Source organism: Epargyreus clarus, unplaced genomic scaffold (assembly GCF_041222505.1).
Source record: "Epargyreus clarus isolate Ecla_fem2 unplaced genomic scaffold, WU_Ecla_fem_2.2 ptg000025l, whole genome shotgun sequence".
Classification (NCBI taxonomy): Eukaryota; Metazoa; Arthropoda; class Insecta; order Lepidoptera; family Hesperiidae; genus Epargyreus; species Epargyreus clarus.
In genome coordinates, this window is record NW_027332232.1 from 2607790 (window position 1) to 2626797 (window position 19008).

Below are 19008 nucleotides of genomic sequence, written 5' to 3' on the forward strand. Positions count from 1 at the left end.
TTAAAGAAATTTATTTCTCATAAGAAACATAGTTTTTTTAAAGTGGTAGAACCCTTTGTGGTTCGACTCCGGCGGCACCACCGCCACACCTATTTCCACCTAATAACAGCAGTGTTAAGCGCTGCTGTGTTCTGGTTTGAAGGGTGTGGTAAGGGAGACAGACTTTTCCGAGGCGTTCCAGCTTAGTCCTCAGGGGTAGCGGCGCATCTGTGGCTGACCTCAGGTAGGAATATCTAATCATATCTGGGGTTGATTACAGATGTCCATGGGTGGCAGTAGCCACTTACCATCAGGTGGACTGCATGCTCGTCTGCTACTCTTTTATTATAAAAAAAAAAAAAATTAAAAACTATGAGGCAAATTTTTGTTAAAAATTTAAAACTGAATCATTACTTTAAAAATAAATCTTTCTCTAACTTGGAATTGGATGATGAACTCGTTCAATTTAAAAAAAAAAACTTTGTAGTATTCAACCATTGGTTAGTGCCGCTTATAACAATCAAATTCTTAAAAGTAACTAAACAACAAACTAAAGGAAAGTCTAATGTTTAGGATTTGAACCTCGGACCCCATATTGAGATCCTTAGTTTCATTAACTAGGCCATAACACTAATGCTTTGTAGTTATAATATAAAGTATTATCATTTTGCAGCTACCCCAATACTATATGAGGAACAGATGAAGTCGGAGATCAGTATGGAGGCAGTTGATATGGATGATGTGGAGTATTTGAATGAGGACGACCATTTTGATGATGGTAAGTGTGTTTGTGTTAGGAATGAGGTGGTAGAACTCTTTGTGGGTCAAGTATGGAGATATGGTCCGTGCCTGGTTTTTAGTATTTGTTGTTATAGCTGCCACCGTTATGCCTCTTCTGTCAAAATTTCATGTGTCTATCTATTACGGTTTAAACGGTAGAGCCCTGTGACAGACGGACAGACAGCGAAGTCTTAGTAATAGGGTTCCGTTTTTACCCTTTGGGTACGGAACCCTAAAAACGGGTCTTTTATCGTGTTACGTTATAGCTCCTATAGTAATCATTATGTGTAGCACATGACCTGTCCATGAAGTACAGTATTGTCTGTCTGACATTATAACGTAAACAACACAAAATTACATGGGCGTCGATCTGTCATCGAGAAAATAAAGAAATGGAAATAGTATAGTAGAAATATGAACGTGATGTATAATTTCAGATTCCTTCAAAGACGAGGCCACAAGCACGAGAACGGATGTTCTAGACACAACGGTTAAGAAACGTGGCCGGCCGAAGAAGGCAGCGGTGAAGCCGGAGAAGAAGACCAAAGTGGCCAAAGTTGAGGAGAAACCGCGGACGTCCAAGGTGTCGAAAGGTAGGTCAATGTTTTGTGGTTGTTTGAGGAACGGGTGCCAAATAAAAGTGTATTATAAATTTATACATAAATCGGTCGAAGGATATAGTTATGGTTTATTCTGATATATAAAATTCTCGTGTCGAAGCGGCTTTACCGATTTTCACCAAATTTTATATGCATATTCAGTAGGTCTGAGAATCGGCTATTATCTATTTTTCATACCCCTAAGTGATAAGGGTTGTTCACCCTTAACATAACAATAAGTTAGTATGAAGTAGTTTTCAAATGTCGATCTTCGGTATATAAAACATTGGTTCGATTAATTATTAATAAAAAGTATAAAACAATACTTAAGAACTTTTTTCTGTATTGTTCTTGATTTATTGCCATATTTACTTATTTGAGGTTATTTTACTATAAATAAATAAAAAATAAAATGCTTTCTACACTCACAGCCCCACACTGGGATTCCCTGTGTCGTGGGTGCCATGGACACACACATAGACAAATACACAAACACCCAGACCTAGAAACAGAAATCTAAATTCATCATTTAGATTTCTGTCTGGCCGGGGATCGAACCCGGGACCCTTTGCGCGTCAGACCGGTATGGTGGGCGCTCCGCCACATGGGTCGTCATACTATATACATTTAATTATTATTTTTGTTAGGTACCTAATGACAAGCTTTTGTTTTGAAGTCTTATTTCTTATTCTGGGTAGATGTCCTACTCTAGATTTTTTTTTTTGTTCTCAAGAACAGCACCACGTTCCACATTGACAACTCCACAATTATGGTAGATGGTCACTGCCGCTCATGGATATATGTAAGCAACTCCATATAGAATATGATCTACCTGAAGCCGATCATAGATGAGTTGCCACTGAGGACTAAGATGATCCTCATATGTGAGTCAGTCACCACACCCTTCTAACAAACCTGCTTCACGATAGACATAAGTGTGACGGTGGTATAATCCGCCCCAAACTACTAGTCCGCTCTGAAGTTACGAGCAGGTGTAGTCATGCAATTTGCTATGGCGATCGCGACTCTATATTCAGAGCGGACTAGCATTGTGGCGCGGACTATATCATCCCAATCGAATATACTGTTTCTATTAATTTTTGAATGTTATTTTAATGTACATTTTTACTTGGTACCCGTTTCATTGTTGAGTTAGTGAACTGTGATGATTTTGGTCAAAATGTGTTTAGTAAATTAAAATTGGTAGAATACATACTTACTGGATATACGAAAAAATGTTCAAGAAAACGTAATATTTGCGCGTTCATTTTTAATGTAAGGTTTTTTTTTTATAATATAGGAGTAGCAGACGAGCATGCAGTCGATCTGATGGTAAGTGGCTACTGCCGCCCATGGACATCTGTAATCAACCCCAGATAAGATTAGATTCCTAATTGACGTCGGCTACATGCGCCGCTATCCCGGAGGACTAAGTTGGAATGCCTCAGAAAAATATGTCCCTTACCACACCCTTCAAACCAGAACACAGAAGCCTAACACTGCTGTTATAATAGAAATAAACGCGGTGGCGGCAAAAAAGAGCAACAAAACATAAAATGAGAGACAATGACACGTCAGTTATCAAATGACCACGCAACAGTTGCTGGTTTTCCTAATAAATTTAATCAAAAAATAGCTTTAAAAATATGTATTATTTTTTGTTATTAAAATTTGTAGCATAGTAATATTTTGAAATAATTACTAATATTAGTAATAAAGTATTAAAATTTGACTTGACTTGTAATAAAAAATATAATTTGAATTAAAATGTAAAGTATTGTTTCAATATAAAATATTTAGTTACTTTGGACATATGAAAATGTTCGCATTTTTTAAGCAATCTTATATTTTAATATCTAGAAAATTGCGTTTTCTTCAGACATTTTTTCGTGAATTTGGTTAGTACTTACCCCATTTGTAATTTAATCAATTTGTAAAAGAAAGGTCTTAATAACATCATCACAGTTACACTCGCTTATATTTTTATTTCTTGCAATCTTCTATCTATCATTTTTGTGTTATTTACTTGTTATTAACTCTATACTTTTATCGAATATGCTACCATTATGACATTCGAAGCCTCAAATTGTCTAACCTCATTTTATGATGAATCTGCTATTTTATAAGTCAGCAATATCTATGTTATTTGCACTGAAGGGCTTAGCGGGTACAACAGGGCCTCTGGTCCTAGAGGCCTTCCAAATGTTTACAAGTTTCCGTAGACATGGGTAAAAACTTGAAAATTATATCAACTTCTTAGACTGGGGGCCCCATTCAACTCCGCCCGGGGCCCCCAACGAGCTTAGGCCGCTACTGATTATTTATTATATTAAGGCCAAAAATACTTGAAACAAACATATTTTGTAATTTTTATCAATCATTGTTCACTAGTGTAATTGGAGTAATCCGTACTAATTGACTAAATAAATAAATAAATATATCTTGTATAGTCTACGAGTCGACTATGCAGTTTTACTGCACCTTCAGGCGCTTTATTCACTGCGATTTAGCAGCGATTCTGTAGCGTTTTAGTCGCAACGCAGGCGACTGTATAAACGCATGTTCACTTGTAAATGTGTACATAGGTACACACATGCTTTTGCATTTTTATCATAATAGAGAAGCATGTGTGTACTTGAGTACACTTACACGAAGTTACGCTTAAGAAGTTCTGTAGCGTTTCAGTCTGAATGCAGGCGATTGTATAAACACATGTTTACATGTGTTCATGTGTAAATAAGTATACACATGCTTCTTTATCATAATAGAGAAGCATGTGTGTACTTATGTATACACGTAAGAAGTAACTACGTTCTAGTAACTAAATTAGGGGTGTGCGAATAATTCGAACTTACGAATTATTCGTTCCGAATCGAATATTAATATTCGATTCGAAACTCGAATCGAATAATTCGAAAATTCGAATTATTCGAAAGTTCCCGAATAATTCGAAAATTTTCGAATTATTCGAAAATTTTCGAATTATTCGAAAATTTTCGAATAATCCGAAAATTTTTGAATAATTCGAATTTTTTCAGGGTTTCTTATTTTCAATTATGGCATGAACTAGGGAAAAGTTGAAAAAAAATTTTTTCACAAAATGGCGACTGCTTGAATAAAAAAATTGTTTTTGTACTTTTTTTTTTTGACTTTTTCGATTTTTTTTAAAATAGTAAAAATTGAAATTTGGGGATGATCCTATTCTTGTAATGTTAATAAATAACTTATAAAAAAATTGATGGTAAAAATATTGATTGCCTTTTTTTACGGCACTTCAAAAAATTACCTGAAATTCATGCTTCTAGACTAGAATACCCCCTTAATTCGCGAATTATTCGAAAACTTTCGAATTATTCGAAATTTTTACGAATTATTCGGAATTTTTCGAATTATTCGAAATTTTTCGAATTATTCGAAGAATTTCGAATAATTCGAAAATTCGAATTATTCGATTCGAATTTCGAATCGAATATTGATATTCGATTCGATTCGATTCGAACGATATTCGCACACCCCTAAACTAAATATGTCCATATTTAGTTACTAGTACGTAGTTAGTGCGTGTCCACGCACAATAGTTAGTACAAAATAATACAACACGAAAACGACGACAATACGTAACGTATCGTAACGCATACCTTAAAAATCTGGAGGCACGGCAGTGCCTCCGCCAAGTCGAGCCAAAAAAAAGCGGCACGGCCGTACCATTCTTTTCTCGAAGCAATTCGGCCCATTTTTGACCCCCTGTAACTTCGTTGTATATGAAGCTAGAAACCTGAATTTTCAGGAGCCAAGCAAGCATTGTATAGACATGGTATATTTCATATATTTTTCTGCAAAACATGCAATTTTTGTTAGCTAACTTCATGGTGTTGACATTGTCTGTCGGTTTTTGTTAAATAAAACACTCATCATTTTTCCTAAATGCTCTAAAAGATGTATAATTTCGAACGATATGTCGCGGTACAGTCGTGTGATTGATAAAAGCGTTTTTTGTACTGAAAAAAGGCGAAGCGTGTTTACCCTGTGCTGGATTGTTAAAATAATATATCCGTCGGTACGGATGTTAATACGGATTATTAGGGATTATATCCGCGAATTTGGATACGAATCACAACTTTATTATAATTTTCAGTTTTCACTGACTCAATGTAGGTGTTATATACGTATATATATATAATATAATTTATTTTATGTATGTATAATTAACACCTGCCGCCATTCTCCCCTTCCATCCAGGGTTGACTGGCAGAGAATGCCATCAGGCATTAAGTTTGCCCTATTGTATCTTTTTATTTTTACAGAGGTGCAATAAATAAATAAATAAATAAATAAAAAATTAATGTCACTGATAAATATTGTTTTTTAATAATTATTATTTTCTAATAAGCATATCACAGATTTGTGATAGATTTGATTATGAAGACTTTTAAGTACCTTCTTTATTCAGTGTCGAACATATGTTTAGATATTTAATTTTTGCAATATTAATGAGCTATGCACGTGATTCTAAAAATAACTAACATTTTAAATTGAGTTTTATAGTATTTGATTGCTACCATCGCCTATATACATTTAGAATTTTATATGCGTAATGTAATGGATTTATAAATAAAATTAATTTAATAATAGGTGTACAGATCCGTTTGAGATCCGCATGTAAAATAACGGATCTTGATATAAACGTTTCTCCTGCCTCAGATATCCGCGAATGCGGTCACATAGGGTAAGTAAGGTACTGCCGCCCATGGACGTTTGTAATCAAGCCTAAATAAAATTCCTACTTGAGTCCTACTTGAAGTCGGCCACAGATGCAATGCTACACCTGAAGACTAAGGAGGAGGAATGGAACGTCTCGGATACTCTTCTCTCTCTTACCACACACGTCAAATAGGAACACAGCACAGCAGCTTAACACTGCTGTCATTAGATAGAAATATGTAGGTGCGGTGGTGCTTCCGGAGTCGAACCACAAGGGATTTTACTTCTTTCGAAATCCAATTAATACAATCCATAATCCTTATGTTTTAAGTCCTAGAGTGTGTAGGGAGATGCTGAAATTTAATAGGTTTTGCTATTGATCCAACACATAGATGTAGTATTGTTAGAAATTTTGGTTAGATTTTGCCTACGATTAAATTCGACGATTTTGTTCACTTCTATTTCATACAACTGCGATTATTTTAAGATGTATCAAATCTTGAGGATATTTTACTTAATTATTCCTGATCATATTTATAACTTATCTCGATGGCTCTTGGTCAAAAATTGACGGGGAATGCTAGTGAGCAAACTTAATAACATTTTATGAGAAATTAATATAATAGTTACAATAATCGAAATCTATTACTGAGGAATAACATAACACTATGTGCGTTTTTATGAACTTCATCTATGATGGAAAAATGAGATGCAAAAAGAATAAGCGCTTTCTACTCTATTAAAAATGTGAATACCCAGATAAAAATCTAAACATCGGAGCTTAGAACAGATATCTTTAATATGCCTCACTAGAGAATAAATACAGTCACGATACCACGACGACTGTTCAGTTCTCCATGAAACATTGCAACGATTTTCACAGTCCCATTTCACTTTCTAGGTAAGAAACACGGGATAGCGCCGTCGGAGGCACGCAATAAGTCACTATCCAGCACAGTGTGTAACAGGCTAACAAAACGTAACGCTACCATCATTCTAGAATGTTCCACTGTGGTACCGTTCAAATGGCATCGTCATAACTATCTCTGCTTCTTCTGTCACAAACCGTTCAAGAGCATGGACGACTTGAAAGGGCATACATACGAAAATCATGAAAATCCGTGTGTCAAATCAGCCGTTTCTTACCTGAAAAGGGACGAGAAGGTGAAAATCGATGTGTCGAGTGTTGCGTGTAAAATCTGTGACGAGAGAGCTGCAGATGTTGGGGAATTGATGGAACATCTGAAGACGGTTCATGGAAAAATGTTTATGCCGTTCAGTGAAGGTGTAATACCGTACTGTTTTGAGAAAGATAAGTTTCAATGCGCTGTATGTGGTATGGAGTTCTATTATTTCATCAAATTGAACCAACATATGAATGAACATTACGGGAATTACGTTTGCGAGCTGTGCGGTAAATCTTTTCTCAGCAACGAGAGATTGCGCTCGCACGCAGCCAACCACGGCTCTGGATACAAATGTAATATATGTCCTGAGTTCTTTGATTCGCTCACACAGAAGAATAGTCACGAAGCGCAAGTCCATAACATAAACAAGGGAATAAAATGCACATTTTGTTCAGAAACCTTCAAGAATTATGCGCTACGGAAGCGTCATCACGTCGCAGTCCACGATGTCCAACGCCCGGCGATAAACTGTCCTGTTTGCGGCAAAGCCTTCGAAATATTCAGCAAAATGCGCTCCCATCTAAAAGAAGTGCACGTCAGGGAAAAGAATCACTCTTGTTCCATGTGTGAGCAGAAGTTCTTCTCAAGAACGCATCTGCATCGTCACATGGTGAAGCATTACGGCGAGAGGAGATACCAGTGTGATGTGTGCAAGAAGTCGTACTTGAGGAAGCGGACGCTAAGGGATCATATGCGGATTCATAGTAATGATAGGAAATATGCCTGTTCTGTTTGCGATCATGCCTTTGTTCAGAATAACAGTTTGCGAATGCATATGAGGGTGCATCATCCGGATGATTTGAACTCTCAATTGGTGTGATATTGTTAATACGAGACTTTTTTTAGTCTAGACTAGATAGCGAAGTGCAGTGATGGTTTTGTAAAATGAGTCTAAAGCTGTTATTTGGTCTTCGTTTTTAAGGCTTATCGTAAAGGCGTAAATTAATCATCCTATTTTGTTTTTGAATAACATTTGTGCTGAATAAAAAAAGTGATTTTGAGTAATAGAAATCTTTATCAGGACCTGTAACTTTTTTTTGCTAATCAGAAAAGATGATATCTGTCAAGTATCTTCCACCAGCGTTGACAAATTTTTTTGCCCGTTTTATCATATTTTCCACGACTTTCCTTAAGATTTCTGACGATAACACATTTCGCATTCCAGTCGAATATTCTCGTTCTCGAAGGGCATGCTAAAGAATGAGACATACATACATACATACATACGGTTATATCTTAGACTTGTAATTAATTAATACAATATCTATATTGAGAAAAACGCGTTTTATTTTATATATTAAAATCATAACTGACATCTGACAAGCCAAAGTGTTGCTGCCAGTACCTCATCTATACAACACATACAAAGATACATACATACATACATCCTTACTTACTCCTTACTAAAATCCTTATCCTTACTAGTCCTTACTAATATTATAAATCCGAAAGTAACTCTGTCTGTCTGTCTGTCTGGTTCTGTCTTCTTCACGCCTAAGCCACTGAACCGATTTTAATGAAATTTCGTACAAAGATAGCCTGAGACCCGAGAAAGGACATAGGATAGTTTTTATCCCGGAAATCCCACGAGAACTAGGGATGGCGATCTAAGAACGATTAATCAGAGAATCGATCTTTTGGGCCCAAAACATCGATTATTTTAATCGATATTAGTAAGGATTCAATTGTAAACTATGCATTTGATCAAGTGATGATCTTTAACAAAGTTGAAGGTACGAATTTTCAGTTTTATTTATGTTAGTATGTTATATTATTTTCTTTTAAACGTGGGCGAAGCCGCAGGCAAAAACTAGTACGTACATAAGCTCTAAAACATTACCCTACCTAGTCAGTTGCTATTAATACTAAGGACTAAGGAGGAATGTCTGAATTGACGTTTTTATCACACCCCTTATACACTCTTACTTATTTTAAAGAGGACAGTAATTTTATTTTATTAATAAAGACTATGTAAAATTTCAGTATTTTTTACAACTTTTTCATTTTTAGTTTATTGGAATTTTGTAAGCAATATATCTTTATTTGTAGACTGAATATTATATTATAGAATTAATTGTGAATAAAAAATATTATTATTAATTTGTTTTTAATCAAGTTTTTATATACATTTATATTGGACTAAGATTTGGTTGAACAAATAACTTATTATGAATAAAGGATATACATTTTACAATTTTTTGTGTGCGATTCCTTGAAGATTAGCAAACAATTGGATAATAACTTTAAATGTACCCTATTTTTGTTTTAAAGTATATTTGTATGACATGATAACTGTAGTGTTTTACTCCAATCTTTTAGTTAATGAAGGGTACATTTACAGTTCAAAAAATTTCTTTTCAGATGATAAATCGCGGAAGTACAAGGGCTGCGAATCATCATCGATGCGTAGGCGGAGAAATCTAGAAATTCTTTTCAACAACACCACAGTTATACCGTTTAAGTGGCGCGGGAAATATCTGTGCTTCTATTGTAGCAAGGATGTCACGGAATACGAAGAATTACGGAAACACACGAAGTCTCACGGGAATTGCTCGACGAACGACCACTCTTTGAAGGTTCTGAAGGGCGGTCAGAACATGGAAATCAAAGTAGACATCTCGGAAATTGCGTGTGATATATGCAACGAACCATTTCCGAATTTCGATGAGGTTCTAAATCACCTGTTTGTTAAACATAAGTTGGAATACGATAGAGAAGTGGACATGGCGATAGAGGAATACAGATTGGTCGATTTGAGCTGTTTGGTGTGTGACGAAAAGTTTACGTACTTCGGTTATTTGGTCTCCCACGTGAACAACTACCATCCAAAGAATTGTCTTATATGCGATAAGTGTAATCAAAAGTTTAATAAAAAGCGAGACTTGTTCTCACATATAAAGAACTATCACAGAGAAGGTGGTTATAGTTGCGAATTTTGCACCCAAAGCTTTAACTCGTTGAATATTTTGAGGAAACACAAAAATAATAGACATTTTACGCGATGTGGCGTTTGTCAGTTGAAGCTACCCTCAGCTGTGCTTAAACAGAAGCATATGGAGCTAGAACACCCGGATAACGGGTCGCTACAATGTGATATTTGCTGTAAAGAATTCCACACGAAGCAAGGTCTTAAAATGCATTCGAAGAAGTGCAAAGGAGACGACGATCTGTTCGTCCAAATCAAGAAGGAAAGCTTAGACGCAATGGACTTGGATAGTAGCTACGAAGATGCGAAGCGCCCTAGCGTTAAGCAACTAAGGGAGAATATAGTTATCGTCATCAACATGTCCACAGCCATACCGTTCAACTTCTACAAGAACAAATTCAATTGCTTCTACTGCTCCAAAGATTTCTCCGATTCAGATTCGATGAGGGAACACACTGTGTTAGAGCACCCCGTGTGTGATGTAAAGGAAAAGTGCATTAGGAAGTGTAGGGAGTCGGTGGCGTGCGTCAAAATCGATATATCGTCGCTTGCGTGTAAGATTTGTTTCGAATCGATGACCGATTTGGACAGTTTGCTCAATCACTTGATCATCAAGCATAACGCGAATTACGATAAGTCGATAACGACGTGCTTGCAACCGTACAGGCTGATAAAAGACCACATGGCCTGCCCGCACTGCCCGAACGAAATATTCCGTTTCTTCGGCACATTGCTCAAACACATGAACAATAAACATACGGATAATAACATTATATGTGTGTACTGCGGTCAGACTTTCAGACGGGATCAGAATTTACGAGTCCATATCTGGCGTCATCATAGAGATGGAAGATTCAAGTGTAGTATATGTGGAGCTGATTGTAATATACCGTCGAGGTTGTACATGCACATGGCGAAGGCTCATGGTGTGAAAGCAGCGAAGTGTCCGAAGTGTCCCGAAGCGTTCGCGACGCAGTATCTCAGACAGAAGCACTTGATCGAAGCACACGACTCCGGGCACAAGTGTTCGTACTGCGGGAAGCTGTTTACACGAAACTCTTTCATGAAAGACCATATACGAAGAACGCACTTGAAGGAAAAGAACGTCGAGTGTTCCATCTGTAATATGAAGTTCTTTAACAATATCTTACTGAGGCGGCATATGGTGAAACACAGCGGGGAGAAGAATTTCCATTGTGATGTGTGTGGGGAAAGGTTCTATTGGCGCAAGAGCCTTCGTACCCACATGTCGAGACACAGTAAACTCATGAATTCCACACAAATTTAATACTAAGTTTAATAAGAAAATAAGTGTACATGATCTCAATTGAATCTCAATGAAATTTATAGATATTTTTGTATGTAAGAGTTTGGATTAATTTAAGTGTATTTAAAAAGCTTTAAACATATTTTTTGAATTAAAAATGCAACTATTCCACTATTACTTTTATATTTTATCGTAACAATTTTGATGTGTGTATATTTTTTCTATTATTTATGATTTTATGAATGAAATGCGAATAAATCGCTTTTAGAGCTGCAAGTTAGTCTTTTCTGTATAATATGTTTTGCAACTGGGGCCCGCGCCTAGGGCCCCCTACCGCAGGAGGGCCCCAAAGACCAACATATTGTTTTACACGGCACATATCTGCTAATAATACGGTTAACATTTCTAAATTCTGGTTTTCAAGTATTACTTTCCAATGGGACCCCGACTTCTAGTGTTCCCAGGTCCCCCGGCATTCCTCAAGGCACTAATAACATGTCATACTCGTATTGATTGTGAATCCTGGTGGGTTAATGCAATGAATAAGTCTACAACTGTCTGCTATTGTATTACATTGAATTATTTTAATTAACCATAATAATTAGTTAGAAATAAGGTAACTTAATCTCACATCTCATCGCAAAATACCTTAAAAAATGTCTGATAGCTATTCGATGTTACAAATAATTATGTATGAATCTTTAAGTTCATATTATTGGAATTGGGAATTTGACCTTGCGTTGACGTTTAGGTGTCTATTCAAAATTTGAATTAACATTTTAAGCTCGTGAAACTGAAAACCTGAAACCAACTAACGATCTTATACCAAGGTTACAGAAGACACTTTCTTTTCAGATAAAAACACAAGGACCCATCAAGACGCTAATCGTCAAAGGAGACAAAACCTTCAAGTATTGTTCAACAATACAACAGTCATACCTTTTAAGGGACGGGGATCTTTCAAATGTTTCTATTGTGGTAAAGCGGTGGTCGATTACCAGGAATTCAGGAGGCACACGAAAACACATAATCCGTGTTCGATAAAAGATCGAGCGATTAAATTAGTTAAGACAGATGATGCGGAAGTGAGAGTGGACGTATCGGTTCTTATGTGTGAATTGTGTGAGAAAACGAAAAGGAATTTCGATGAGCTAATCACACATTTAATCGACGAACACAGTTTGATGTATGACAAAGATGTAAAGTTGGTTATAATGAAGTATGAGTTGCAGAATTTTAAGTGTGTTTTGTGTGATCTGAAGTGTAGTAGTCTGATTTCGCTGTTGACGCACGTGAGCAAAGACCACGAGTTGATCAAGCCGTACTCCTGCTCGGAATGTCGGCAAAAGTTTAATAAGAAGTGGGAACTAGAAACACATTCAAGAGCATATCATAAAAAGGAGTATAACTGCTCGAAATGCTCTTTACGCTTCCCGTCCTATATCGCGTTACAAAGTCATAAAAGCAACTCTCACGTCGCGACGTGTAATATTTGTTTCAAGCCCTTCGCAACAGCTAAGAAAAGGCTGGAACATTTAAAGCTAGAACATGGGGATGATGGTCTAACGTGCGGTTTCTGCGATAAAGTTATTAGCACAAAGATTGGGTTTCTAAGACACGCTTCGAAATGCACTGAAAAGGAGGAAAAGCATTCGCCGGAGGAGTTAAAGGAGTTGATCGGTGAAGGGATCCCTATAAAGAAAGCTAGCGTTAAAACTATTAGGAATAACATAGCGTGCCTCCTCAACAACTCAACAGCTGTTCCCTTTAAGTTCTTCATGAACAGATTCAGGTGCTTCTACTGTCCGAAAGATTTCAATGAATGTGACGATTTAAAGGAGCACACGAAGATAGAACATCCTTTATGTGATACAACGTTCAAATGCATGAGTATGCGTAATAGGCAAGATGCGAAAATTAAAATCGATATATCGTCGCTCTTTTGCAAGTTATGCTTCGAAGCTATGAAAGATTTGGAGACGCTTATCGATCATCTTATTTCTGAACACAAATCCCATTTTGATAAGTCAGTAGATAGTAATATTCAAACGTTCTCCCTGATAAAAGATCGCTTTCTTTGTCCGTTTTGTGGTGAAGAGTTCAGGTATTTTAGCAACGTGCTAAAACATATAGGGCGAGCGCATTCGAATAACAATACCGTTTGTATGCACTGTGGTGCAACATTTCGGAATTCGCCGAATCTTAGAGCGCATATCTACAAGCACCATAAAGCGGCGAAGTATAAATGCGGGAAATGCAAGATAGAGTTCAGTTGCAAGAAATATTTCCAAACGCACTTAGGTAGGGTCCACGGGAACAAGATGGTTGAGTGCGACACGTGTCGGGAGAAGTTCTCGTCGGTGTACGAGAAGCAGCGACACATGATCAACGTACACCAATCGGGGCACAAGTGTTCGTACTGTGGGAAGCTGTTTACGCGCAACTCGATAATGGTGGATCACGTGCGGCGGACGCACTTGAAGGAGAAGAACGTTCAGTGCGAGATCTGTTGTGAGCTATTCTTCGATGTGCATCTCTTGAGGATGCACATGGTTAAGCATTATGGGGAAAGGAATTTTCATTGTGATCTTTGCGGCAAAAAGTTTCTTTGGAAGAAGAATTTAAGAGGACACATGGCGTCTCATTTTAAAAATGTTAATTAAATAAGTCTGTTTATAAGGTTTAATATGGAGGTTATAATAAATATTTTCGTAATAATAAAAGTTGAAATGTCTTCTAATTTATCCTATTTTGACTTGCATGAAGCTATTATAAGAAATTTTACAAACGAAAGGTATAACTAGAATAATGTATTAATCGCCAGATACAGAATAGAAAATTTCTTTTCAGATGTGTACGGACCGGCCCAAACGCAAAGTTTTAATAGGCGAAGGAATCTCCAGATATTGTTCAACAACACAACATTATGCCCATTTAAATGGCGAGGGAAATATCTCTGCTTTTACTGCGGAGACGATGTACCGAGTTACGAGGAGTTGAAGAAACATACAAAAGCGCATGGTGTTTGTTCCGATAGAGACAGAGCGATACGATTGGTGAAAGCAGCTGATGCTGAAGTCAAAATTGATATCTCTGACATCACATGTGAGATTTGTAACGAATCCTTCGTTAATCTTGACGATATAGTATACCATCTGATACACAAACACAAATTGCCTTATGATAATAATGTGAAACTTTCCTTAGCGCTCTACCGTCTAGTGGATTTGCAATGTTTGTTCTGTGATGAGAAATTTGATTATTTCAACAAGCTTATAAAACATGTTAATGTTAGACATCCGAGTGAAAGTTTCGAATGCGCTGAATGTCTTCAAATGTTCAATAAGAAAAGAGATTTGGACGCTCATACACGGATGCATCATAAAAAGGATCATAGGTGTCTAAAATGTTCTTTAACGTTCGCGTCATACGCCGCTTTTAAGAAGCACAATTCAAATTCTCACGTCTCGACTTGCAATATATGTTTTAAAAGCTTTTCTTCTTTGAAGAAGCGATTAAAACACACCAAGATGGAACATGCAGATGAGATGCTCAAATGCGGTTTTTGTTTGAAAATAATGAGCACGAAACAAAGCTTCTTACGTCACGCGACGAATTGTAACGTGAAAATAAAGATGGCTGAAAATGACGTCACAGCTGACGACGAAGAAAGGAAGCCGTCGGTTCTGCAAATTAGGAATAACGTTGCTTGTGTTCTAAACATGTCGACCGCTATACCCTTTAAGTACTTTATGAGTAGATTCAGATGTTTCTATTGTCCAAGAGATTTCCATGAATGCTCTGATCTGCGAGAGCACACAGTAACAGAACATCCACACTGTGATATTAAGTTGAAGAGTATGAGATTACGTAATCGACACGATGGTTGCATTAAAATTGATATCGCGTCTCTATCCTGTAAACTATGCTTTGAACCGATTGAAGATTTGGAATCCTTAATAGATCACATCATTTCGAATCATAAAGCGAGATACGACAGATCAATAGATTGCAACATGCAACCGTACAAACTCGTGAAAGACAATTTCGCTTGTCCACTCTGCAGAGAAGTCTATAGGTACTTTAGCTCGTTGTTACGTCACGTCGCGCAATCGCACACAGACAATAAGTACATTTGTGTGTATTGCGGTAAACCGTTTAGGAATGTATCGAATTTACGCGCACACATATCCACGAAACACAACACAGTAGCACACAAATGCGGCAAATGCGATCTCGAGTTCGCTTCGAATAGCCACCTTCAGACGCACTTGGGCAGCGCTCACGGCGCCAAGGTCATCCAGTGTTCAGAGTGTCAGGAGAAGTTCATATCGAACTATCGTATGCAGAGACATATGGTGACCGTTCACAGCTCTGGTCATAAATGCACGTATTGCGGTAAGCTCTTCACGCGGAATTCGCTGATGGTCAATCACGTCAGACGGACCCATTTGAAAGAGAAGAACGTTGAGTGTTCAGTGTGCTTCGAGAGGTTCTTCGACGGGCAACGCTTGAAGATTCACATGGTGAAGCATTACGGGGAGAGGAATTTCCATTGTGACGTGTGCGGGAAGAAGTTCCTCTGGAAGAAGAATCTTATCGGGCACATGTCTTCGCATGTGAAGAATGTGAATCAATTGACTAGCTAGCGTCCCTGTATTATCTGTACGTTCAGTTTTAGGGTATGAGAATACTGTATTTATCTAAATAACTGATCGTCATCATCATCAACCCATTACTGTCCCTCTGCTGGGCACGGGTCTCCTGTCAGAATGAGGAGGATTAGGTCATAGTCCACCGCGCTGGCGAAGTGCGCATTGGTAGACTTCACATACCTTTGCAAGCTTTTTTAAGATTTCTCAGGTATGCATGTTTCCTCACGATGTTTTCCTTCACCGTTTAAGCAAGTGATAATTAATTTGCAACACGCACGTGAATTTGAAGAATCAGAGATACGTGCCTGGGATTTTAACTTCGGATCCCACCATCGAGAGGCCGAGTTTCTTAACCACTAGGCTATGACTGCTTGTAAATGATCGTCATCAACCCATTACTTTTGTACTGCTGGACACGTGTCTTCGGGGTGCGTGGAGTTTAGTTGAGGTCCTGGCATGTCCAAATTGGTAGACTTTATGTACCTTTGAGAAAGTTTTTTTAAAGGCTTTGGTGTCTAGTTTTACTCGCCATATTTTGTTTTATCACGAGTAATAATTTTTAATAAATATAATTTTAAGATATTCCTCTGAATTTCTCAATCGCAATCCAATCGCATCTGGGCCTCGGACCCTCCGATTCAAATCAAATCAATTTTTTTATTCAAATTATGTTCTTTACAGAGCACTTTTTGAATGTCAATACAACTACCACCACTTCACAACAGATTAACAGGCCAAGTGTCAACTACTATACTATTACTTTTGTTTATCAATAACTGATCTATCAATTCATAACTGTTCAATTAGATAATTGATATTGACATAAGTATCCAAGTTATAAAAGCAACAAAACTGAATTAATCACTACAATTTACTCATTATATATATATTTTTTTTATATAATATAGAAGTAGCAGACGACCATGCAGTCCACCCGATGGTAAGTGGCTACTGCCGTATGGACATCTGTATTCAACTCAAGATAGGTTTACATATTTCTACTTGAAGTCGGCCACAGATTCCCCGCTACCCCTGAAGACTAAGCTAAAACGTCTCGGAAAAGTATGTGTTCCTTACCACACCCTTCAAACCTGAACACAGCAGCGCCTCACACAGCTGTTTTAGCACAGAAATAGGTGTGACGGTGGTGCCGCCGGAGTCAAACCGATTTCGAATTTAATGTTAGCATTTGTTAATAACTCAAGCTTTACCTCTTCAATTTATTTCTAAAATTTAAATTTACTAAACAATGATTCGTCTTCAGTCAGCGATACATTTGCATCTATTTGGTAACAGGCGGCTCATATGCTTTTTGCCAAGTTTGTCTATAAACGTTAAATTACATGACTCTTCATGTTCAGGCTCTGTTTTTAAATTATTATACTCAGCTTCTTCATTTGTAAGATAAATTGTCGTTTTATGTCTTAACCGTATAATACTACTTGAATATATTCTGTTTAAGTTCATTTCCCTTTTTAAAAATAGGGAGCAGTATTTTTGTAATTAAACTTACATACGGATGAAATCTAGAACAGGCTATTTATGTTTTCACTTTACTGGGAATCGGAATTTTGGCCCCATAGCAGACTAAAATGGTCACTTATATCATGCTCATACCACGTGCGTTCTTTGGAGCCCGTTTTCGTTGACTGGGATACTACGTATTTGGGATACTTCATATTTTGCACCCATACACAAATTTCATTTATATACTCACGTAAATAATTAAACGTATTAAGAGGTGCATTCATGTCAAGATACATTTCCTTCCAGCTGAATACGGAAGAAGGAAGACATTATTGAAAATCCGCTTGGGATCAATAAAGCAACAAAGACATAACATGCCAAAACCTCAGAACATCATCTTAATTAACATGTCTACCGGAGTGCCATTAAATTTTTTATCCAAGTTTTCGTGTTTTAATTGCTGCACAAAGTTCACCGAGTTCAAAGATTTGAAAGAGCGTAATTAACTTTGCGTTGAATAAACCTAAATAGCTAGAAATTATTATAAAAATAAAATCCCGATTGCTATATATTTAGCCAATGTCATTCCCACAATAAAGAGGAATCTAACGATACCTCAATCTTGAAATCCGTTAAGCCGATTGGGCCGTAGGACATGACAAAAAGAGACATTCGTTCATACGTATACGTCGTCATACGTTCAAAGAATATTACCCTACGCATTGGGGTAAAAAGGCACTAAAATGCCATATTACTAATAAGTATATTATGGGGTGGATTGAAAGCAAAACAAATTTCTTTCCAGATAATCTCCTGGATATGAAGGACGACCACATCGAATCTGAAAAACGGAGGAAAAATTTACAAATACTCTTCTTTAACACTTCGATAACACCGTTTAAGTGGCGCGGGCGGTACCAATGCTTTTACTGTAGTTTCGATGACTCCGATTTTAGTAAAATAAAAACTCATACCAAATCTCACGAAGATGCTTATAAACTCATCAAAAAGACGAATAGTGAAATAAAAATTGATATGTCTGACGCTAGCTGTGAACTGTGTAATGAACCGTTTATATCGCTTCGTGATTTAATAGATCATTTGGTCACGAAACATGACTTAGAGTATGATAGGGATGTAGAGATGCCGTTTCAGGAGTATATGCTCTCGGACACCCGATGTCACTACTGTGGAGAGCAGTTCCCGTATTTTGGCTACCTCATCACTCATATTAATAACGTTCATCCCCAAAATTCCTTCGTCTGCGACGATTGCGGCCTCACTTTTAACAAGAAGAGCTCCTTGCGTGTTCATATCAACCAGAATCACCGTCGAGGTGGTTACCCGTGTGACGAATGTGCAGAGGTCTTCGAAAGTCAACGGTTGATGGAAAAACACAAGAGTACATACCATTTTAGGAAGTGTATGACTTGCAATATGACTTTTC

The 19008-nt window shown here is 37.2% G+C and overlaps 1 protein-coding gene across 1 annotated transcript in view; it reads left to right on the top strand.

The window, feature by feature from the left end:
• LOC140752693 (uncharacterized) overlaps positions 1-19008 on the top strand; it is a 29702-nt gene that overhangs the window by 2826 nt on the left and 7868 nt on the right. Inside the window, exons 3-4 of the mRNA XM_073087030.1 lie at positions 653-757; positions 1197-1352. Of these exons, the coding sequence (XP_072943131.1) occupies positions 653-757; positions 1197-1352 (261 nt within the window). The remainder of the gene's footprint in view (positions 1-652; positions 758-1196; positions 1353-19008) is intronic.